The 22,941-nt window shown below is 35.0% G+C and overlaps 5 protein-coding genes across 5 annotated transcripts; 2 read left to right on the top strand and 3 right to left on the bottom strand.

Moving 5' to 3' along the window:
• Positions 1-3,422: 3,422 nt before the first annotated feature.
• Positions 3,423-4,625, bottom strand: LOC123311771 (probable tRNA N6-adenosine threonylcarbamoyltransferase). Its single transcript, XM_044895864.1, has 2 exons — positions 4,180-4,625; positions 3,423-4,111 (listed from the first exon to the last, which is right to left on the bottom strand). Exons 1-2 carry the CDS (start codon positions 4,514-4,516, stop codon positions 3,441-3,443), a joined length of 1,008 nt encoding a protein of 335 aa, XP_044751799.1. The 5' UTR covers positions 4,517-4,625; the 3' UTR covers positions 3,423-3,440.
• A 503-nt stretch (positions 4,626-5,128) lies between these two features.
• On the bottom strand, positions 5,129-5,998 carry LOC123314204 (40S ribosomal protein S28). Its single transcript, XM_044899340.1, has 2 exons — positions 5,713-5,998; positions 5,129-5,197 (listed from the first exon to the last, which is right to left on the bottom strand). The coding sequence occupies exon 1, from the start codon at positions 5,912-5,914 to the stop codon at positions 5,717-5,719; it is 198 nt and encodes a 65-aa protein (XP_044755275.1). The 5' UTR covers positions 5,915-5,998; the 3' UTR covers positions 5,129-5,197; positions 5,713-5,716.
• A 244-nt stretch (positions 5,999-6,242) lies between these two features.
• On the top strand, positions 6,243-7,396 carry LOC123310416 (eukaryotic translation initiation factor 3 subunit I-like). The gene is made up of 2 exons (XM_044893886.1): positions 6,243-6,328; positions 6,384-7,396. The coding sequence occupies exon 2, from the start codon at positions 6,396-6,398 to the stop codon at positions 7,380-7,382; it is 987 nt and encodes a 328-aa protein (XP_044749821.1). The 5' UTR covers positions 6,243-6,328; positions 6,384-6,395; the 3' UTR covers positions 7,383-7,396.
• Positions 7,397-13,378: 5,982 nt separating this feature from the next.
• On the bottom strand, positions 13,379-14,519 carry LOC123310427 (eukaryotic translation initiation factor 3 subunit I-like). The gene has a single exon (XM_044893897.1). The coding sequence runs from the start codon at positions 14,379-14,381 to the stop codon at positions 13,395-13,397; it is 987 nt and encodes a 328-aa protein (XP_044749832.1). The 5' UTR covers positions 14,382-14,519; the 3' UTR covers positions 13,379-13,394.
• Positions 14,520-14,722: 203 nt separating this feature from the next.
• LOC123318657 (E3 ubiquitin-protein ligase rnf146) lies at positions 14,723-22,935 on the top strand. Its single transcript, XM_044905344.1, has 4 exons — positions 14,723-14,927; positions 14,987-15,232; positions 20,629-20,820; positions 22,640-22,935. The coding sequence occupies exons 1-4, from the start codon at positions 14,885-14,887 to the stop codon at positions 22,873-22,875; spliced, it is 717 nt and encodes a 238-aa protein (XP_044761279.1). The 5' UTR covers positions 14,723-14,884; the 3' UTR covers positions 22,876-22,935.
• The last annotated feature ends 6 nt before the right edge of the window (positions 22,936-22,941 follow it).

A 22,941-nucleotide genomic window follows, 5' to 3' on the forward strand; every position in this document is an offset into this window, starting at 1 on the left:
TGCAGTTCTTTATTATTTTAAAGAATTTTGTTCTTGTGCATACATTTGCTATAGAAGTGCACAATTGATGATTATTATATACCGTGCATGCGGATCGGTTCTTTTATTTACTTACTAGCAAAGATTATAGAGATAACTATAATCTTTGCTTACTAGTATGCCCACAGATTCGCCTTCTTTGGGCTGATTCGACTTTTCGGGCTGATACACCTCTGACGTGGCCCCTCGCGGTTGGCCTCGGACGTGATAAACAGTCAGGGGTCGAAATAATCCGCATCGCTTCTATAGTAAAAAACGAACGCCCCTTACTCATGCTTTGCACACAGATGAAAAAAACGCTTCGTCCCACAGGTGACACTTGTGCCTTGTCTCCCACAGATGACAGTTGTGATTCAACTGATGTTCGATGGTGTTTCATTCACAACGAATGGAAGTAATGAAATTGAGAAATTCAAAAATTCCACCTTTTTCTTACGCAATTTTCGGGTATTTGGGAGTCGTAAAAGTGGGCAAAAGTATATTTAAGGCTTAATTCGGTCCTTATCGTGGCAAAACATGCCCGTCCCCGATCCAATAAATGGCTTTGTGGGATATCCCTATTCCGAACTGCTCTGCACCTTTGGCCAAAACGGCAAAAATAGCCGCAATTGAAAGTTTTCGGAAATAATTTTAGGCGACTTCCCGGGCTCGGATCTCGACGTATGGGGCACCTAACTAAAAGAGCGTTTCATGTACTCTGGAACTCGGGCTCCACCCTAAATATGGATATTTGACTACAACAATGCTGACCTTTCGGAGATATTTATCTCTCTTTTCTCAAAATAAGTTGTTAATTAATATGATTATTAAATAAAGAAGTCATAGAAAAGAATAATGTTTTAAGGCCAAAGGGGGGCCGCTTTGCGCGAGAATCGCTCAACACGAATGTCGAAATTGAAGAAACGACTCGTAAGAAATTTTTTTAACGAGGTTGATTTAGCAATTCGATTTGACAAAAGTGCCGGGTAGTCTAGCAGGTTTGGTATTGACAGCACGAACCGAGAGCTGGTACATCTAAGTATAACTACCAGAAAACGGTCAATTTTTGTGTGGGGGCGAATTAGACATTTCCAGGTTTTTGAATTTCCATTAGAACCTGGATAGCAACATTAGTTTTCTATGAGAGTTCTAGTTCATTCTACTTTCACAACGAGTAAGAACAGGTACTACACTCTTATAGCGTTTTCTATTGGTAAAACTAGTGCAGTGCGAGTGCATATTTTGCACTCCCATTATATATGGGAGACTCCATGATGTTTACGTCATTATGGGGATACCCATGGCATTGACAACCTAACTAAGGCGACCATGTTGGGACCCATTTGTATAATGGTTGCCTATGGCATCCACTACCTAACGTAAGACGGCCATGTTTTGACCCATTTTCAATGTTGTCGATTTTGGTTCCCCTATTGGGGGACAACAAGTTCTATAACTCAAGACCGCCTCCAGCTAAAGTTGCCGAAGGATTGATATCAAATATTTGTTAATATTATGGAGGGTACCCTCCATAGTTAATATAAACCAACAATCAAAATCACGACCTCAACCTCCAGACCAAGACAAATGTTTACAAAGCAGTCGTCCTCCCAACGCTTCTTTACGGAAGCGAAAGCTGGACGCCCCATAGGCGACATATTAAACAGCTTGAACAAACGCAACAACGTAATCTAAGACAGATAATGCACATCAGAGGGTTCCACAAGGTTTTGAATGCAGAAGTCTTGCAACGCGCGAGTTGTACAACAATTGAGACTCAAGTAACGAGGGCCCGACTCAGATGGAGCGGCCACATTCTGAGGATGCAAGACACAAGACTCCCCAAAATAGTTCTATATGGCGAATTCACTGAGGGGGCCCGGAAACCAGGAGGCCAGTATAAGCGGTTCAAGGATACACTTCATCAATCCCTAAAATTAGTTAATGCCAATCATAACTGGGAACAACTAGCGTTAGACAGGTCACAGTGGAGGTCTTTGGTACACAGTTATAATGGAGACTCGAAAAGAATTCAGCGTCGGCCAGATCTGGTTGGTGACTATCCATACTCGGAGTGTGGAAGGATCTGTAGGTCACGGTTGGGTCTCTTCAGTCATAGGAGGGCACACAGTCGCAATTAGCCCCAAGAAATTATAAGTCTGTTCTTTTTTTTATGTCTTTTTGTAGATTAATTCCCGGTAACGGGATACAGCCATGAATGAATAAACCAACAAGATGGGTCATTCCCTATATCCGTCCTTCAGAAATATTTCCGAACTCCGTGTTCGCTTGCCTCGGTTAGAAACGTTGCAGCTAATCAATCATAGTGCATATATTTGTGCCCTGTGGTGTAGACCTAGGGATGTCAGGCATGGTAGAGATGCCAGAAAAAATCGCCGAAATTAACCATCTTGTTGGTTTAAAATCTTTGGATCGTAGCAACATGTATAAAAGTCTCTATACAATACACACACCAGAATTTCAGTTCAAATAGCTTCGACAGTTCGACCACGGTTTTGTGGTTGGAAAGTGGAACATATGAGTAAGGCAATACTGTGTGTTCCTTTTTATTTTCAAGCTTCACAAATGTGTAAGTAGTGGAATCAAAACGGCTTAACTTTTCGACTTGAAGATTTTTGCATGCGATCGTTATTATGCCTTATAAGATGTTTTTATGAATTATTGTAACATTGATGCTGGTTTCGAATTATTCTGTGCTGCTCCTGAAGGTGAAGAACATTCAAGGTCCTTGAAACGTAACTGGCCAAAATGTATGAATGGATACAGGTAATCAGTGGTTACCACAAGGTCATACGTCGGGCAAACAGCATTTCCTATTCAGAATAGGGAATACTCCTTCTGACGAAAATGATGTATTTTTTATGAAATATCTTTGAAACGTCACATTTTGAAATGACCATTTCAACCGTTTCCCAAAAAAAATTATTTTAAGCACTTAAAAATGGGTATTTAAAGTGTTTTGTGAGAATTGCACAAGCTGCGTAAATTTTTATGGCCGATTGCAGTTGAAGCTCGCCAGTAAGTACGCGCCTGTAGATCAACAGCTGTTATTTTATAAACAAGCTGATCGGACAATCTTCTCTTCATTGTCTTGTATGCGCTGTTGCCAAATCGTAAACTCCGCACAAAGCGATTTAAATTTTAAAACCCCATATTTGAAGGATGACTTTAAATAGTTTGCGAGGTGAATTTGAAAAAATCATGAATGAAACTCATAACTATTCAGTTTGAACTTGCATATGCAGTGATAACCCAAATTGAGGAGAATTCCCCATTGAATTGCAGTAATTCAAGCGAAATGGTAACACGGTTGTTCTTAGGAGCACACGCAAATATGATACTAATTTGCTTCAAAGAAAGGAAGTTAATGAATAAAAAAGCAATCAAAATTTATTAATGTATTAATCATTTCTCCAAGTCACTTCCACTTCATCAGTCCTATATCTTTGGGTTATGCCACATTCACTCCACTTCATTTTCCACCCAGATTTGAACATTTCTAAACCTGCTTTAGCAATCATTAATCCATTATCAATACAGAATCTCTCATCTGTAGCATATAGTTTAGCACCTCTCTCTTCACACATAATTTTCATCATTTCTTGTAACCTCAAATTACAACCAACACCTCCTACTATGAGAACTTCATTTGATCCTACATGTGCCAATGCCCTCTCTGTTGTTTCCACGAGCATGGCAAATACATTTTCCTGTAAAGAATAGCACAAATCTTCGGGAGTGTATCCTTCTTTTAGTAATTTGTCTGACCTTTCCTCTATATATGTCAAAATCCCAGAAAAACTCACATCCATACCTTTAACACAATATGGTAAAGGAAGAAATTTTGATCCTTTTTTAGCTAAACATTCTATATTATATCCGGGACTAGGATCATTAGATAACTTTAATACTCTAGCAAATCTATCTAAGCAATTACCAACAGCTATATCTATGGTTTCTCCAAATATTCTATACCTCTTTCTTGAATAGGCTATTACTTGAGTGTTTCCTCCACTGACATATAACACAATTGGATTGCCAGCTCCAGTAATGAAACGGCCCATCTCGATATCTAATATATTATGAAGGAATACCACCATAAATCTGAGAAAAGCAAATATTTTAAGTTCGAAAGGATACGACCTATGCAATGATTAACCCCAAGTAAGGGCTTGTTCCAAAGTTGTGCTACGGTACGTGCTACAACAGCAACACAGGCGAGTGGGGCTCCCATTCCCGGTCCTTTAGTGTAACAAACTACATCTATTTCTTCTGTCTTTATTCGAGATTTTTTTAATACTTCGTCAAGTAAACTTAGAATATTTTGTCTATGATGAAGTGCCGTTTCTTTAGGTAAAAATCCCTCACCTGGGGGAGATATATAAGTTTTTCGTAAATTAACAAGTATCTCATCATCTCTCAGAATTCCAATACCGAGTTTGTTAGCACTACCTTCGAAGCCGATAGCTACAACCATCTCTTTAGTTAGTTAATTAAGATTATACCAGATGAATATTGAAAACTTTAGAATTAAATCAAAGATATAATATTTTTGAATTAAATTTCTACGGGTCACAGATCACCTGAGTGAGGTTAGTTTTAGTTGAAACACAGAGCTTACAATAAAATTAAGGAACACAAACTTTCAAAGTGTTCTATGCTTTCAACTGCCGAACAAAATTCCCTAAATTGGTGGTATAAGTAACCAACAGTCGAATAAAAATAGCCCGACAAAAATTAAAGCAGTCAAATAAGGTAATTATGCAGTTCTTTCTAAACTGCATAATTACCCCGAACTCATTTAAATTATAGAAGAACCTTCAACTTTTCTAATTCTCTAGATTTCTAATTTATTATTTACAATGGGCAGCCATTGGAATCCAACATGAAAACGCCCTTATGTTTGAATGTTAAATATCGTGTAGTTGAATTTTAAGCACCCATTCAATTAATAGACAAAACTTGTATTCACTTTAGTGAATAACTGTAGTTGGAAATCTTGAATTTATTCCGACTACAGTTCATCGCTTTCAATTACTGGAGAAATATGTGAAAGGTAGGTAGGTATTATGTATAATGAAATAATTTGGTTTTCTTATCTATTTATTCATAATAATAAAAAAATGAAGTTTTCTTCCCTGATTTTCTGGTCCACCATCTGAAAACAAAAACAAAATTAAGTTAGTATGTGTATTTAAAAATAATATATTTCTAGAATACTTTCACCAGATTCTTCACAATAAAAGAATATTTTAAAATATCAATATATAGGGTGATTAAGGGGTGGATAAAAACTAGATATATCTACTGAACCAAGAACCAGCAGAACATTGTGTCAAAATAATGTTAAACACTTGAATTTATTGTGTTGTTTTATCAGAAATCTATTATTTTTTGCAAATAGTAAATATACATGAGTTATTAATCTAACTAATTTGGTAAATAGTGAACTAGTTATGAAACATGTATATTGTATATCAATATACAATATACTCATCATCACAAATACATTCTTATCTTCATACATACATACATTATACACTGATCATTAAATGAGTATTTAATACCAGTTGAGCATATTCAAGAGTGACTAACCCTAATATTATAAGAAGTTCTAAATAAATAAAAAAAATAGTTTACTATACGAAATTCATTAGACAATTCAAATGTTACCTTCTCAACGAAGTCTTCTTGCTTCTCTTTCGGATTCCAAAAGGGTGAGAATATCACCTTCCCTCACAGGTCCTTTAACGTTCCTTATGATTTGACGATTTTGCTCTCCCAGAAATTCAACTTTTACTTGGGTACACTGCCCTTGTGAACCGGTACGGCCCAAAACTTTGATGACTCTTGCCAAAACTACGGGTTTATCCATTTTGTTCTCAAATTTCTAACTTAGAAATTAACAACACGTGCTACACCGCAAATTGACGGTTATGAAAGAATGACTGAAAGACAACGACACAGGAAAATCACAACTAGTTTCAGTTTTCTATGATGCTGTTGGTAATTCTTTTTCTTCAATTTAAATGGTTATCTATGTTCACTTCAAGAATTTGCCGAGGGATAATTTTTATTGATATATAATTTATTCGAAGAAATACCAACAGAGTATTGACATTAATAATATTTCGTTTCATATATAGAGGTATGCATTCATCAAAATATTAATTTTCAACGAATTTGACAGAAGTTTTCTATGAAAGTTCCACATCCTCTTTCTCCTTATTTTTCTCATACTCTATGGCTGAGTCAAAGATTCTCTTTTTGGTTAATTAACCTATATTTGGTACTTCATTATTTTCAAAGTGAAATCTGTATTAGTCATTAATTATATATTGCAGATTGTATAAATTATGAAGCCTTTAATGTTACATGGGCATGAACGTGCCATTACCCAAATCAAGTACAATCGAGAAGGAGACCTACTCTTCTCATCATCCAAAGATAATAAACCTAACGTTTGGTATTCCCTCAATGGTGAAAGATTAGGAACATACAATGGCCACCAAGGTGCAGTATGGTGTATTGATGTAGATTGGACAACCACCAGACTTTTATCTGGTGGTGGTGACAACAGTTTAAAAATATGGGATTGTGAGACGGGTAAGGAGATAGGATCTATAGAGGCAAAATCTTCTGTGAGAACATGTTTATTCAGTTATTCGGGAAATATGGCCTTCTATTCAACAGATCGTGCTATGAGAAATAATTGTGAAATTTTTGTAATTGATACACGCACAGTGGATAGTAGTATAAATGAGGCAGATCCAATTTTGAGAATACCCATACCTTCTTCTGAAACCAGAATATCCTCAGCTCTTTGGGAGTTTTCTGAAGATACTATTATAACAGGTCACGAAGATGGAACATTATTTCAATGGGATTTTAAAACTGGAAAGAGTATCAAATCTGTTAGTGAACATAGTAATTTGATAAATGACATGCAATGGAATAAAGATGGAACAATGTTCATCACAGCTTCTAAAGATAACACAGCTAAACTTTTTGATGGTGCAGATCTTACACATTTAAAAACTTACAAAACCGAAAGACCAGTAAACTCTGCTGCAATAAGTCCTATTTTTGACCATGTAGTTCTTGGAGGTGGACAAGATGCAATGGATGTCACAACAACATCGACCAGAGTGGGTAAATTTGACTCTAGGTTCTTCCACATGGTGTTTGAAGAAGAATTTGGACGTGTTAAGGGGCATTTTGGCCCTATCAATAGTGTGGCTTTTCATCCAGATGGCAAAAGCTACAGTTCAGGTGGAGAAGATGGTTATGTGAGAGTGCATAATTTTGATTCATCATATTATGAATATAATTTTGATTATTAAACAAATCTCAGTAATTATTGTGATTTTTTTAGAAACTCATTAGATTGATTCGAATCCATTTGTATAACATAAAAAATTGAAAGTTTTGCCTGCAATTTTCTGCATGCAATTTTCAGTACTACAGTTTAGCTTTGAGACTACGGAAAATGTTATTGTGTCGTTGTTGATTCCCTTCTTTTGGTAAGTTGAGCTTCTGGTCACTTCAGACTTTTGCTGTTTTTTCATCATTTTTAATGATGATGAAAGTTGTCCTCAGGAGAGCTCACCGAATTTGAGATTTCGATTAGTTTACTGAGAAAAATATGAGTTAATCAAATTTAGGTAAAAGAAATAAGAATAATTTTGAGATTAGGTTGGGGCAGGGAAGGAAATTTAGATTTTGTACATGAAAATCAAGAGGATATAGAAAGGAGGTGCAATTCAGTTCAAAGCCAATTGAAAGCTAGACCACATTACGTTTCTGACTAGTTATACGCAGATATGCATCGTGAGTCTGACTTGTACAAATATTTTAACAGTAGATTCTTGAGGTCAAAAGAAACGTTTTTTTCGTTTACCATTTTTTCTGATTCAGCGCTGATTAAAATATATAGCAATTTTAAGTTTTCATAATGAGCTGTGCTACCCCAAAACAAAATTATCTTCATCTTCTAATAACTAGCTAAATGGTAACACTACACATCAGTGGATCTTTTAAACAGATTTGTATTCATCCAAAGTATCCAATTTTTCAAATTTCACAAATATTTTTCAATTTTTAATCATCAAATTATACGAGAAAATATGAAGAATACTTTTTTTTTACAAAATGTTCAAATATTAGAATAGATAGCGTCCAACTAAAAATAATTTTTTCATGGTTTTTCAACAGGCTGTATCTTCTAAACCGTGCCGATTTAGAAAAAATGGAAAAGGAAAAAAGTTTTTTCTTTTGACCTCGAGAATCTACTAATAAAACATTTTTCCGAATCTAAGACTCACCCTGTATAGATTAGATTAGATTAGAGGAGGGGCAAAAGCAAAGATTATAGAATTAACTAACTCTATAATCTTTGGGTGAAAGGTCATCCAACCTCGCATGCACCTTATTGGCCTAAAGATCTAGTGTGCATGTCGGCCACAGATTACAGAGTAGAATGCCCGCGCTGTTTACCAGTTAGGCAGTAAAGTCTCGAATGAACTTCACCTCCTTTCTGGGGGCCACATCCATTTCTTGCTCCGGCTCTAGGAACCACGAACCAAGGTGCTGTAGCCTTTTCCGATGAACAGCTTCGCGCTCGCATATCAAGTGTTTGGCTGTCTCAGGTGCTTCTTGAAAGAAGCGACATATGTGCCATCGGGCGTTTTTCCCATGTGTTTAAGATGATACCTCACAGGACAATGCCCTTTGCTTTGAGTGCGCCCGTCAATTTTCTCAGTTCTGGCCTACTGAATGAGAGAACTTTTTTGGTCCAGCTCGTCGAGTAAGAGACTTGGCCTGTCTTTGACCATGATCGTGCGCCAGGACACAAGCTTTCTCTTTTGTTCCCAGTTCTTAACTGCCGCAAGCGCAACTTGTTGGCTAGCTGGGAAGCCGCAAAACGGCTCTGACCTAGTGAAGGGGACCAGGGGCGGATGGGCTACCTCGAACCGGTCCGGGAATTTTCTTCCAGACCGGCCCACTTCAAGAACGAAAAAAGTACTTTTAAGGTGGGGGTTCAGTGGAGTAGCTAGATGAGTTGCCATGAAAATAAAAATTTTGATGAGCAGCCAATAAAGATGGCACCTTAAAAGCAATTTTCAAATGTTTTTTTTACAATTCAGAAAACTGTCAAAAAATTGAGCAGACATTTTGTGGGAGCGAGAAGGCGATGAAAAAATTGGGCCATGTTCCCATATAATTGCAAGGGATATTAAAAAACACCTCTAAAATCGTTTCGCGAGAATTTTTTTTTTTATTCATATAGGTAATACTTTCGAGAAATTAATTTTTGATTTCCTGCTTTAAGTGAAAGTTTTCACCTAGTTGGCGGATAGCATGCAGACATTATAGGGAAACACCAAAAAAATTTTTATTGCCTATATAGAACAACTACTCAATTTGATTTTTGTCCCCTTTCTGGTTTCTAAGAAAAAAATTGAACATTTCTTTCCATATGCTTTCTTCAGGAAGCTGTATATAAACATGGGCTGCACAAAAAAAAAATTATATGAAAGACCCACTGTTTTTCGACTATAAATCGACCCTTAAATTAACTACTTCTTTACAATCTACATTATGTTAGTTTTATATTTATTTCAATCCATTTTATTCAAAACAACTCTGAGCAAATAGAATCAACGAAAAATGTATCTATGTTGTCTATAGGTATGGTAAATAGAATCAACGAAAAATGTATCTATGTTGTCTATAGGTATGGTTGAAAAAATGAAAATTTTCAAATATTTTCACATTTGACATGACAAGTATTTTTTGAACCATGGATGCATAGTTTCCAAATTTCGATTTCAAATTTCCTAAGGGTAATTTTGAATGAAATTGGTGGAATCTTAAATGAAAAAAAAAGGTTAGAAATAGTCTCTATGTACCATTAATTTCTAAGCCAGTCGACACTAAAGAATTTTTACTAATTTGCAAAATGGTTTTTTAGTTTTTTACCATAATACCTTTCCATGATTATGTTAGATAGTTTTTTCAATATCATATTTTTATATACCTTGAAATATCATCATATTGATTATTGACTTCAAGATTTTGCTAAACGAATAAGGTGCAATCCAGTGACACACTTACGTAAGATACCCACTGTACCTACATAAATTTTGAAGAAACACTCATACATATTATTCAAAACTTAAATAAAACCCATCAACTATTGATACTGCAACTAATTAAATGGCCTTTAAGCTAAACACGCCTAATGTTGCTAGTTTCGTGATGTGGAAAACACAAAAATTTATAATAATGATAATTTTGACTGTAGAAACAAGAAAATTGAGTTGTAGGAGTTTTTTGTTGAGAAATAAGAATACTCATATAACTCGTTTCAGTGTAGATTATATAAGGAGCTAGATCTCAAAGAAGAGACCTATCCTGTCAGAAAATATATATTTTCTCAATAACCTTAACCTTTTTTAGGAGATTTTCGTTTTACATAATTGAATTGCAATGTATTCATCTTCAAATACTAAGTTGGCCGACATAGATTTTGTTTTTCCTATAGCGAGCAAGCTTCTGTCAAATAATATTAAATAAAGTAATAAAGTAAAGTTTGGTAGTGTGATATTAAAAACAGAGGTTTAATATCACATAACTAAACTTTACTTTCACACCCCGTGTCCCATGGACTGGCAACTTAAAACATTCGTATAAGGCAAGTTCAGCATAATAATTATACAATCACCTGTAGAGTTTTTTGCATCTTCTCTATTTCATTACGTTTCAAGCCACCCTGTTTATGCCAGTTGTTCAGGAATAATAATTTATTTTTATCAATATTATTTTCAAAACTTATTGAAACATATATTTATTGGTAGTTTTCCCAACATTCCATTTTGAATTGCTTTTCAAGGTTTGTAAAAATAAAAATATCGACGTCAAATATGCTCCGCCGAAGACAAAAAAATGGTACGAACTGACCAGCCCTCTGGCCCAACAATCGACCGGCCCACCGGGAATCTTTCCGGTTTCCCGGTGGTCCCATCCGCCCCTGAAGGGGACCACCCCCCCTTAGAACCTTACAATCTTACGTGAAACATTTGAGATATAGATGTTTTCTTCGTCTCATCTGATAATAATTGAAACACAGGGTCAGAGTCTCTGAAGGAGTTGCATTTGGAAAAATGAACTTCTTCGTGACAGACATCCTCGTTTAGAATCAATCACGAACTTTCCTGAAAAACATTCTGATCCGAAATTAATTCAGATAAACAACATCTATTGATATAAAAAATCACTACATGTTAGGGATTATCTTACCACCATCAGCCTATAAGGGTTAATTTACATCATAGCAGTCTGTTGAAATCGAATAAAGGATCCATCAATTCATTTCAAAATACATATAAATAATGAGTCCTATGTAATATTTGAAATACAGGGTGATTCGAAACTCGAGGCGAAAATTAAGCGTAAAAAAAGTTTTTGGCCGATGAGGCTTCGTTTCCGAGTTTTTGGACATTAATGTTTCTGTAATTCTGTATGCAACCAATTAAATTTTATAAATTACAGTAAGACTAGAAATAAATGATATGAATGTCACCTGGTAACAGAATACTTATTTTTTGCCAATTCAAAAAGTGGTTTGCTGGTTTTTAGTCCTTCTGTTAAACATGCAATTTTTTAACGAAGAATATGCAGATATTATTTTTGTGATGGAGACGCATTAAAAGCTTGTCGGTACTTGCAGTTTTTGGAAAACAATTTCGATGATTTGCTAGAAGTTTTTCCTGTGGATTTGGTGCACAATCATATGTGGTATCAGCACGATGTATAGCACCTCCGCATGTTGGACGAAATGTTGTCGCCTGGAAACAAAAATTTCAATGGATGGAGTGCTATGGCCAGCGAGATCACTTGATTTTAATCCTTTGAATTTTTTTGTATGCGGACATTTGAAACAACAAGTTTACGAAGTGGAAATCAATAATAAAGAACAATTAATAATGGAACGAATTATTGATGCAGTCGAATCCACTCAGAATAGGCAAAACATGCAATTAGTGTACAATTCCCTTATTCTGCGTTGCCAAGCATGCATCGATGGTAATGGTGAAAATTTTGAACATTTGATTTGTATTTTTATCAGCTATTAAAGTTTAAAATTGATGACATGCAGAAATTTTGAACACTTATATCTCGGAAACAAGGCAATATCCAAAAATTTCATTTCACTTTATTTATCAAGAATAGCAGCCTGTATACGTTCCTCAATTTTTCGCCTCAAGTTCTGAATCACCCTGTATATAACCAGAGACTTTCTGATATAACAAAAAGTTTGGCGCAACTTCCGGCGCTATAACTGCCTGGAAGCACCACCTCTTGGTGTGTTTGTTCTTACAAAATATTTTAGCTGAATAGATTCCGGTCATTAATTTTATGATACACAAATTTTGAGAAGAAAATTCTATTCTGTTCTCCAGATATGGACACACACCTAGCGTGAAACATCCTGTATCTTCAGAATACATAGGTTCATAGATGATATGCTATACTATGCTAATAATTTTAGGCACGATTTGGCTGCGTATCTTCCAGTCCAATTAGAAAATCGCTATGGAATAATGGATATGAAAATTAATTATAGATTGTTGGGCGGGTTGGTCGGACCCACCAAAGCGGTCTATTCTGGCTTCTCCATCCAGTCTATCTTATATAGGCAAAGATTATAGAGTTAGGTTGCCTCTATAATATTTTAGTATAGGAAGGAGCTTGTGTCAGAGGGGGAATAATTCTTAAGTTCCTCAAGATTCATTTTGAGAGAGCCCACAGATTACTCTTTAATCTGTGATGAGAGCCAAAGACCAAGTGTGACCCTTCCTGCCGCCACCAGGCAGTCACATAGGATGGGCTCAATGACTTCATCCCACATCCCACTATTAAAAAAGGGGAATGGAATTGAAGGTAGAAGGGAAACATCAAGAACATATAGCAATAATAATGCTATATCTTCTTGGGAAAAATTTGAGGAAGAGAAAAAAGAAGAGAACAAGTCTGTATCAAAATTCGTAGTTTTTATGTTATCTCAAGTGCACTCATCCCTTTGAAACTGTCATATTCCCATATCATTTTAGTAGGTTCATTCCTTTTTTAATTGCTATAATAAACAAAACTATTTTTTTTACTTCTAATTGTCTCTTTGTAAATAAGGTTTGTTTGAATAAGTTAATTTGGCAAAAATTTTGTATAATTTTTGTCTTCTACTTGGAACTATATTGTGTCCATCAACATAAAATTATTGAGAGCAAATATTTTCTTGAAAATGCATAATGAGTAGGATAATTTAAAATGAACATAATCATTATTGAATGATTTTAATAATCAAAATTATATTCATAATATGATGGATCAAAATTATGCACTCTCACATAACCATCTTCTCCTCCTGAACTGTAGCTTTTGCCATCTGGATGAAAAGCCACACTATTGATAGGGCCAAAATGCCCCTTAACACGTCCAAATTCTTCTTCAAACACCATGTGGAAGAACCTAGAGTCAAATTTACCCACTCTGGTCGATGTTGTTGTGACATCCATTGCGTCTTGTCCACCTCCAAGAACTACATGGTCAAAAATAGGACTTATTGCAGCAGAGTTTACTGGTCTTTCGGTTTTGTAAGTTTTTAAATGTGTAAGATCTGCACCATCAAAAAGTTTAGCGGTGTTATCTTTAGAAGCTGTGATGAACATTGTTCCATCTTTATTCCATTGCATGTCATTTATCAAATTACTATGTTCACAAACAGATTTGATACTCTTTCCGGTTTTAAAATCCCATTGGAACAGTGTGCCATCTTCATGGCCTGTTATGATAGTATCTTCTGAAAACTCCCAGAGAGCTGATGATATCCTAGTTTCAGAAGAAGGTATGGGTATTCTCAAAATTGGATCTGCCTCATTTATACTACTATCCACTGTGCGTGTATCAATTACAAAAATTTCACAATTATTCCTCATAGCTCGATCTGTTGAATAGAAGGCCATATTCCCAGAGTAACTGAATAGACATGTTCTCACAGAAGATTTTGCCTCAATGGTTCCTATTTCTTTACCAGTCTCACAATCCCATATTTTTAAACTGTTGTCACCACCACCAGATAGAAGTCTAGTAGTTGTCCAGTCTACATCAATACACCATACTGCACCTTGATGCCCATTATACGTTCCTAATCTTTCTCCATTGAGGGAATACCAAACATTGGGTTTATTATCTTTGGATGATGAGAAGAGGAGATCTCCCTCCCGATTGTACTTGATTTGGGTAATGGCACGTTCATGACCATGTAACATTAAAGGTTTCATAGCTTCGAAATTAGAGACTTTCTAATCTTAATATCGACACCTTATTCAAAGTAAAATGAAAATAGGAGCTGTTTACCAAAGGTATCTTTAGTTGGACGCTCTGCTTTAGTGTTTACGTCGTGTGATGTGCAATTTAGGTTAACATTAACAATGACATCTGTCAATATTGACAGATATTGTCTGTAGGGCAGTTTTCAGAACTTTAATATCTCTATTCTCCATTGAAGATTGAAGGAATAATATTCACTAAACGTCATTTTCTCAGAGAAATGAGGATTTATAAAAATTACTCGAAATCACAATAACATTTATGCAAAGAGATTTGATTTATGAGCCCTCAAGGGTCCTGTCAAAGTCAGCTGATCCGAAACTGACAGATTCTGTGATCAAAACATAAATTACAAATTACTCCAAAAAAAAGTTAAAAACTCCTTGCTAAAAACTACTCAAACAACTAATACAAAAAAAAATTATCCGTATGCATCTATTCAGTTCAATGTAAAATGGCAGAAGCGAATTCAAGTCAGGATTTTAAAGAAACAAAAGGTTATTATTATTTAATAATAGAAAAAATTCCATATTTCAAAAGAAAACGTCGATTTTAGATTTTGATTTGGAGTGTGCAGTTTGTCTTCAAACATGCATTCATCCAGCTCAACTACCCTGCGGTCACATATTTTGTTTCCTTTGCGTGAAAGGAATAGCACTCACAATTAAAAAGTGTGCTCTCTGTAGGCAAAGTATTCCTAGAGATTACGTTGATCACCCCACATTGGTGAAATGGAATGCAGTGTTGGAAAATTTGAAGGATATTGATGGTCAGTACCAGTGGTTTTATGAAGGTCGTAATGGTGAGTTATTATTTTATGTCCAAGGCTCCTTTTATTTAAGTCCTTAATATTCAAGGTTGGTGGCAATATGATGAGAGAGCTAATGGAGAAATTGAACGAGCATACAAATTGAATGAAAAATCTCTTGAAATTCTAATAGTTGGTCAATTATATGTTGTTGATTTTGATAACAAATGCCAATATCTAAAGACAAACCCTATTAAAAAACGTTATATTCGACGGGAAAAGTTAGAAGACATTGAAGTTAAAGGTGTTGCTGGCCTAGCTAAATCTGCAAAAGTAAAATAATATCTCTTTTTGTTTGAATGGCATTTATATTATTTGAAGCAGTGACTGCAGAGTTGTACTTATAGAATTAGTAGGCTCTTTGTCTTTGCTTGCAAATAATATTTTTAAATTATACATTTTCGTATGACTTTTGTCATATGTTCAATTTTTATAGTATAATTTTTTAATTTCCTTAAACCACATCTGTTTCTGTTCACCAAATCTTGGAATTAAGGCTGGAAAAAAATTGCCTTAATGAAAGACATTTGGAAAACTTGGTGATTTTTAAATCTTGCCTTTTGCGTTCTTAGACTTCTTAAGTGTATTTTGATTGTCCTGCTGAATTTTTTACAATGCCAATTTTCCATTCTGAAGAGATATCTGCAGTATCTCTACAGTCAAGGGCACGCATTTTTTGTTAATTCTCTCAACCCAATAGTTTTTTAATTGGTTTAGTCACTTACCCTCATCTAACTGCTGTTTACTAAATTTTATAAAATATCTTGTACCATATAAGCAGGCCATTTGATTGATTATATTCAATGATTAATATATTCAAATGATCTCATGTGAGTTATTGTATATGTTGTTTAGTGATATTGATGGTCATTATAGAGTAGTGGCAAATATCCCCTGGTGTAATGAAATCTGATATTAATTTCGAAGAACACATTTGAGACCTGCCAATTAGCAAGACGAATATTCATTTTTTTTTTCATGTTTGTTGCAAAAATTTCTGTGTGTAATCCAAAATCTTGGTGGATAGGTACTTTTCTATTTATTATATATGTTAACTACAAGGTTTAATGCACATTAGTGATTGAGTACTGGAGACCAGCTATACAGAGTTTACATATTTATCTTATTTTCTCAGATTTATGCTTTTTCTTATGCCTAACTGTTTTTATGTCTACTAATTGAATTATTAAACTAAATTTTGCATTTTTTCTATGTTGTATTAAATGTTCTAAACATGAACATATTAATGAACCAATCTATATTGGAATTCCGTTTTAAAGCATGTTTGGGAAAATTTAAATATTTTAATCAATCTTCAACATCATTTCGAATCAGATATTGTGCATTGGGCCAAATGAGGACAAATATTTATTTTAATTTATAAAATAACATTTCGTGACAAAATGATTATTTATCTGTTACTGTTGAAACAATTCATTACAAACTTATAGATCTGAAAATGCGATGTTTTATTGACGGTCATTATCTTTAAATCTGAAGAAAAATAACAAAAATTATTGGAGAATATCTCAGAAATATTATGAAGAAGCGTGTTTACTCGAAAAGTCATAATTTCAAATACACCCCAAAAATATACATATACAACTTATTTGGAAAAAATTTAGAAGTAGGGGATTGTCTTACTACTTTACGTTCATGTTCGTAAATCTAGTAGCAATGGAGTAATCCAATATATTATCTAAATCTTAATACGATTTACTTCAGACGCATAGAACCTGGCGAAATTGATATCAACAGATGGTGCGATCTGAATTTAACTAGCCATACGCTCTCAATAATGTTATAATAGGAACACCCTCACTGAAGATGGCTATAGTAGGTGCTGATCACGAATTCGGTCCAATTTGAATTCATCCGAGCAGCACAACTCGTACTGTGATGGAAAACGACACGGAATTGAAGGACTATAATTAAATGCTAGTAGCAAAGAGTATTAACAAGGCAAGATCTGACTCGTGGAATGTGTACCTTGAAGTGCGGGGGGACGTTACGCGCCAAAAAATAAGTGATTCTTATTGTCCGAAACCGCTTAAATAACGGTGCTAGAATCTTTGAAACTGTCCACAACTTGCTATGCCGACAACGCTTATCTTCATTAAGACGATTTATATAAGTGTGTTGAATTTGTTTGACACGGATCTTCATTCATAAGATGAGGTGACCATCTACACATTGAACATTTAATCTTCAAGGACACTTATTTTTTTTATAACTTCGGTAAATGAGATGATCTTATTATGGGTATGATCCGTATATACACATTTGGTAACCGAAAGTTACCAGAGCGGTTACTCTGGTGACAGATATTGAACCGAATTGTCAGAAATTCTAATATACGGTCCGCCCACTTACTAACCAGAAGTAACCAAAGTGTATATACGGACCGCAGCCATTTACTCTATGTATATACATGTAATTTTCAGCTCCGAGTGAGGAGGGGTGACATGATTTCAAAAAACCGCAGAGTGATGAGTTGGGAACATTATTTTTTCTACAACCTTTTTCCCGCACGCATTTCAAGTCGCAAAGAGTCACCTTCCCGCACTCAAATATTATGCAGGGTTAGTCGTAAAAATATTTCAACATTGGATTCTTGAGGTCAAAAAAACATTTATTTCTTTCACCATTTTTTTCAAATGGGCTCGGTATGAAAGATACAGGCTGTTAAAAAACCATAAAATGTTATTTGTAGTTGTAGTAGTAACACAAGATATAACTCACGTCTTCCAGTTTTCTCATTATGACCATTACGTACTACAATAAAAATACCAAAAATTGAAAGAACCCAACTTCTGAAACTAAGTTGGATGCTATCTGATAAATATTTGAACGTTTTGTAAAATAAAAGTATTATTCTATATAGTTTTTCGTGTAATGCGCCCTTCTAGAGTAATTTGGTGTTCAAAAATGAAAAAAAAAAAATCTGTGAAATGTGAAAAATTGGGTATTTTGGCTGAATACAACTCTGTTTAAACGAACCACAGATGTGTAGGGTCACAGATTTATCTAGATATTGTGAAGATAATTTTGCTTATTAGGAAAGCGTAAAAGGCTATATCTTCTTATCAGGGCCGAATCGGAAAAAACGGTATAGGAAAAAAGTTTTTTTAACTCAAGATTCTACTGTTAAAATATTTGTACGAATCAAAGACTCACCCTGTGTACAGTTTGTGTCATATCTCCATGCATCGAACGCCAACGATGAGAAAATCAGGGTAACGACATGCATAATTAATTACGTCTATCTTTATAGAATTAATCAAAATAACTTTGATAAACATATCCATTCCATTTTACAAAACATTGTAAAATGGATATATTTTTATATTTAAAGCGCTTGTAGACAAATATTGTTCCTAAATTTTCCCATCGTTCGGGTAACGGCAGTTTCGTGCGGGAAAGTATCACTTTCCGCCCTTGTTAGGAAAATAACTATTTTCTATAACATTTCTAAGGGTCTAAGGGTATGGTTTGTATATACACACTTTGGTTTATTTCGGTTAGTAAGTGGTAAGTAGTAATATGTCGAATTCCTGACACTTCGGTGCAATTATCTGTCACCAGAGTAACCGTACTAACCGCTCTGGTAACTCTCGGTTACCAAATGTGTATATACGGACCATACGCTAAGTTCATTCAATCAACTTATTGACAGTTGTAGAATACGCTACTCCTGATTTATTTACACAATTACACACACAACTGAATTTATTTCCACAATTATTTATTTTCAATCGTTCGTCGATATCTTGTACCAGAGTATCAACTCATTTCTTGTACTGACTGACTCTGTTTCGGTGCGTTGCTTACTTATATTTTTACAGAAATGTTTCTGGAAGATTGCAGATATCCTGTATTCTAGAGTCGTTTGGAATGCTTCTCGTGCATCGTAGTTCATGTGTGAATGAGATGATAGGTCCGACTTAGGTTCGTTACAATTTCCTGAGCTATGCGAAAATCTAAAAGGCAGATATGCAGGTTATTGAGGTTATGCGTTTTCCAGGGGATTATAAACATGGATAAACTTCTTTACTAAATCATTTGTTGTTGCCGTAGAAATCAACGGAACGGCCATTACCTGCTCCTTTTCTTTGGTCTGTGGCGAGAGTGTGGATCAACCAAAATTCTAGAAAAAGACAATTGCCGGCCAAACGTTGGTTTGTCTTTTTCCTATTTCCCTGAATACGCTCAGCCGCCGCGCCGCTCGAAAACATCGCGATGGCTCTCGGCGTGCCGGATTATTCTCGAACAAGGGCGTATCGATATAAAAGAAACGCAAGGCAGATTGCATCATGGCAGCAGAGACATGCAGGGCAGTTAGTGTTCTGAATAGAGCCGATTGAACCGTGAATTCCGAAGTGCTAAAGTAGTGACTGTGTTAATAAATTAGACTTTCGGAAAGAAGACAATTTGATGAACCCAAAGAACAATATAATACCTAACTTCATTCATCTGGAAGAGCGTTCCATTACCGTTTAATGAGGAGTTTGTGCAGATAATACATCTTGAAATTCCATTTTGGATATTTTTAAAATTACCAGCTTTGTTTATAATTCAATTTGAATTTGTCCAAAATATAATCAACCTTCGAAAAATCAAGTCTGGATGTCTGCCTTTTCGATTTTCATCTAATTGAGGATAATTCTGACCACCAGTCCAACTATCCAACAAGTTACAGATACGAGCAAATGATTCAGCACACCTCTACTTTTTTATATTTTTGAAGCTCTGTCAAATGAGAACGCAGAGCTACCATGGTGGCAGACCATTTTTCTTCATACCTACCTTCACATTGTCCTTGAACGAACAATTTTGGTCTGCAACGTGCACATTTTCAAATCATAAAAAATTATACTAAGAGGTCTGAATCTCAGCAGCATTGTCTGCCTCTTCTCACCTTCCGTCCAAGTGGCAGACATGGACAAATGATTCAGCGTAGCTTTTACATATTTCAATATTTTCGAAACATCGGCATTTAGCAGCCCAAGACATGATATCAGATGTAATCTTTAATGTTTTTCATGGCCCAAATGTTAATATTAATAATTTCTGTCACACTAAGAAATCAAATTTCAATACCTAACTACTTGATGATACCTACCTTCTAAAATACTTTTTTCGAAAAAATTTCTCAACGTACCGTAGATATGTCAAAATTTCCCCCACTTATGGATTAATTAGGGTATTAACTTTCGGGGTCTTGTGATATTTAGGCTGGCCCATAGCGTTTGAATGTCCCCTAATCGTTGGTGAAAACGAAATCTTTGCTTAGTATCACCTAAATGATCTAAAAATAAAGTATATCGTTAGTGAAAGCAAGCATATCACTCCTAATATTCCAGAGTATATCTCCATAATTCATTTTTCAGGTTGGTGGCAGTACGATGAAAGAACTTCTTTAGATCTTGAAGCAGCTTATAAAGTTGGTCAAGACAAATGTGAATTACTTATTGCGGGATTCATATATATTATTGATTTCCAGTCAATGGTGCAATATAGACAAAATCACTTGTCCCGTAGGAGGCGTATCAAGAGAGATTCATCCACTATTCCTAAAAAGGGTAAGAATATTTATTACAGTGGGCACGTGCCCCCTGTGCCCCCCCCCCTGGATCCGCTACTGGTGGTAAGCAAAGATTATAGAGTTAGGTACTGTATAATCTTTGGGGTGGTAAGGGGGGTGTATGCAGTAGGTGCAAAAATCTCAATTGTGTTCCAAAGTAAGATGCAACGAAAATAAAATCTTCTTAAAATGACTGCAAATTCATCATTATAAAATATGATTTTATTATTGCGAGATTATAGGCACTGCCTAAACCTAAAAGCCTAAAAATAATAATTCAATTCCAAAAGTTACTCCAGAAGAAGCTATAATCGATTTCAAGCGAATAACCTGGTCATCATTGGTAATTACCAACAATAACCAACTGCATTCAAGCGCTTTTGGTCATTATTGGTTATAATATCGTGACGTCATGACCTAGCCCTTCAACGTCATCATTTTGGACCGCAGATAACCGGAGATAACCATACTCGAGAGCTGGGTTAAACTTCTGGTTATTGAAGTGAGGTTAGAAGTTGTGAAGGGACATAACCAAGGGCAAAACCAACAATAACCGTGGTTATTACGGGTTATTCGCTCGAAATCGATTTATGTTGCTCTGACTAGGTCAAAGCAGCTCATTCAGATTCACCTGTCGATATTCATATCGGCGGGTGGTATGTATCTGAATTAATTTTTATTATGTATCTGAATATTCTTAATAGATAATAATAATAATAACTAGATGACCCGGCAAACGTTGTTTTGCCATATAAATAATTTCCATGTTGTATCATAAAAAAATAGAAATCAAAAATTTTGTCTAAAAAATAAAAAAAAAATTTAGGGGTGGACTACCCCTAACATTTAGGGGGATGAAAAATAGATGTTGGCCGATTCTCATAGATAGCTGACCCGGCAAACGTTGTTTTGCCATATAAATAATTTCCTAATGATTAAATTACTAAAATGGCTATTAAAAAATAAGGGTTGATCGTAGAAGGGTGAAAATTGAGGATTGTATGTATTTTTGTATGTTGTATCATAAAAAATAGAAATTAAAAATTTTGTCTAAAAAATACAAAAAAAAATTTAGGGGTGGACTAGCCCTAACATTTAGGAGGATGAAAAATAGATGTTGGCCGATTCTCATAGATAGCTGACCCGGCAAACGTTGTTTTGCCATATAAATAATTTCCATGTTGTATCATAAAAAAATAGAAATTAAAAATTTTGTCTAAAAAATAAAAAAAAAATTTAGGGGTGGACTACCCCTAACATTTAGGGGGATGAAAAATAGATGTTGGCCGATTCTCATAGATAGCTGACCCGGCAAACGTTGTTTTGCCATATAAATAATTTCCTAATGATTAAATTACTAAAATGGCTATTAAAAAATAAGGGTTGATCGTAGAAGGGTGAAAATTGAGGATTGTATGTATTTTTGTATGTTGTATCATAAAAAAATAGAAATTAAAAATTTTGTCTAAAAAATACAAAAAAAAATTTTGGGGTGGACTACCCCTAACATTTAGGGGGATGAAAAATAGATGTTGGCCGATTCTCATAGATACCGGATAAGCACAAAAAATTTCATCAAAATCGGTCAAGCCGTTTCGGAGGAGTATGGTAACGAAAACTATGACACGAGAATTTTATATATTAGATTGTTATCTATGAAGGTGCGCTGCGCACTAGTGAATGCACCGTCTCCCAGCTGGCAGAGGTGTCGTTTTCTATTCGAGTCTGTCCAAGAAATCATTATATTGAAGAATCAGCCTTCCTAAAATTCTTATTCGTGAATGTTGCTAGCTCTTATACCATTATTTCATTTTCAGGTGTAGCTGGTTTGAAAACCGATAAAAATGAAGATTGTGAACAATTAACTACTTATGAGAAGCAAATACCAATAACACCTTCTAATACACCACAGAGTCCAAACAGTGAGAGTCAGTCTCTAGAGGAAGAAAGTATTCTTGATAGGTTTCGTTTTCTACAGTTGGGAACAACAAATTTATCAGATGAAAGAAATAATAATTCAAATGAGAATATACTTAATAGTAGTAGCCTTTGATTGTATCGATTATTAATTATGTAAATATGTTTATTCCGTCCAATAAATATTTTTTCATAACATAAA

This window comes from Coccinella septempunctata, chromosome 1, assembly GCF_907165205.1.
Source record: "Coccinella septempunctata chromosome 1, icCocSept1.1, whole genome shotgun sequence".
Taxonomy (NCBI): Eukaryota; Metazoa; Arthropoda; class Insecta; order Coleoptera; family Coccinellidae; genus Coccinella; species Coccinella septempunctata.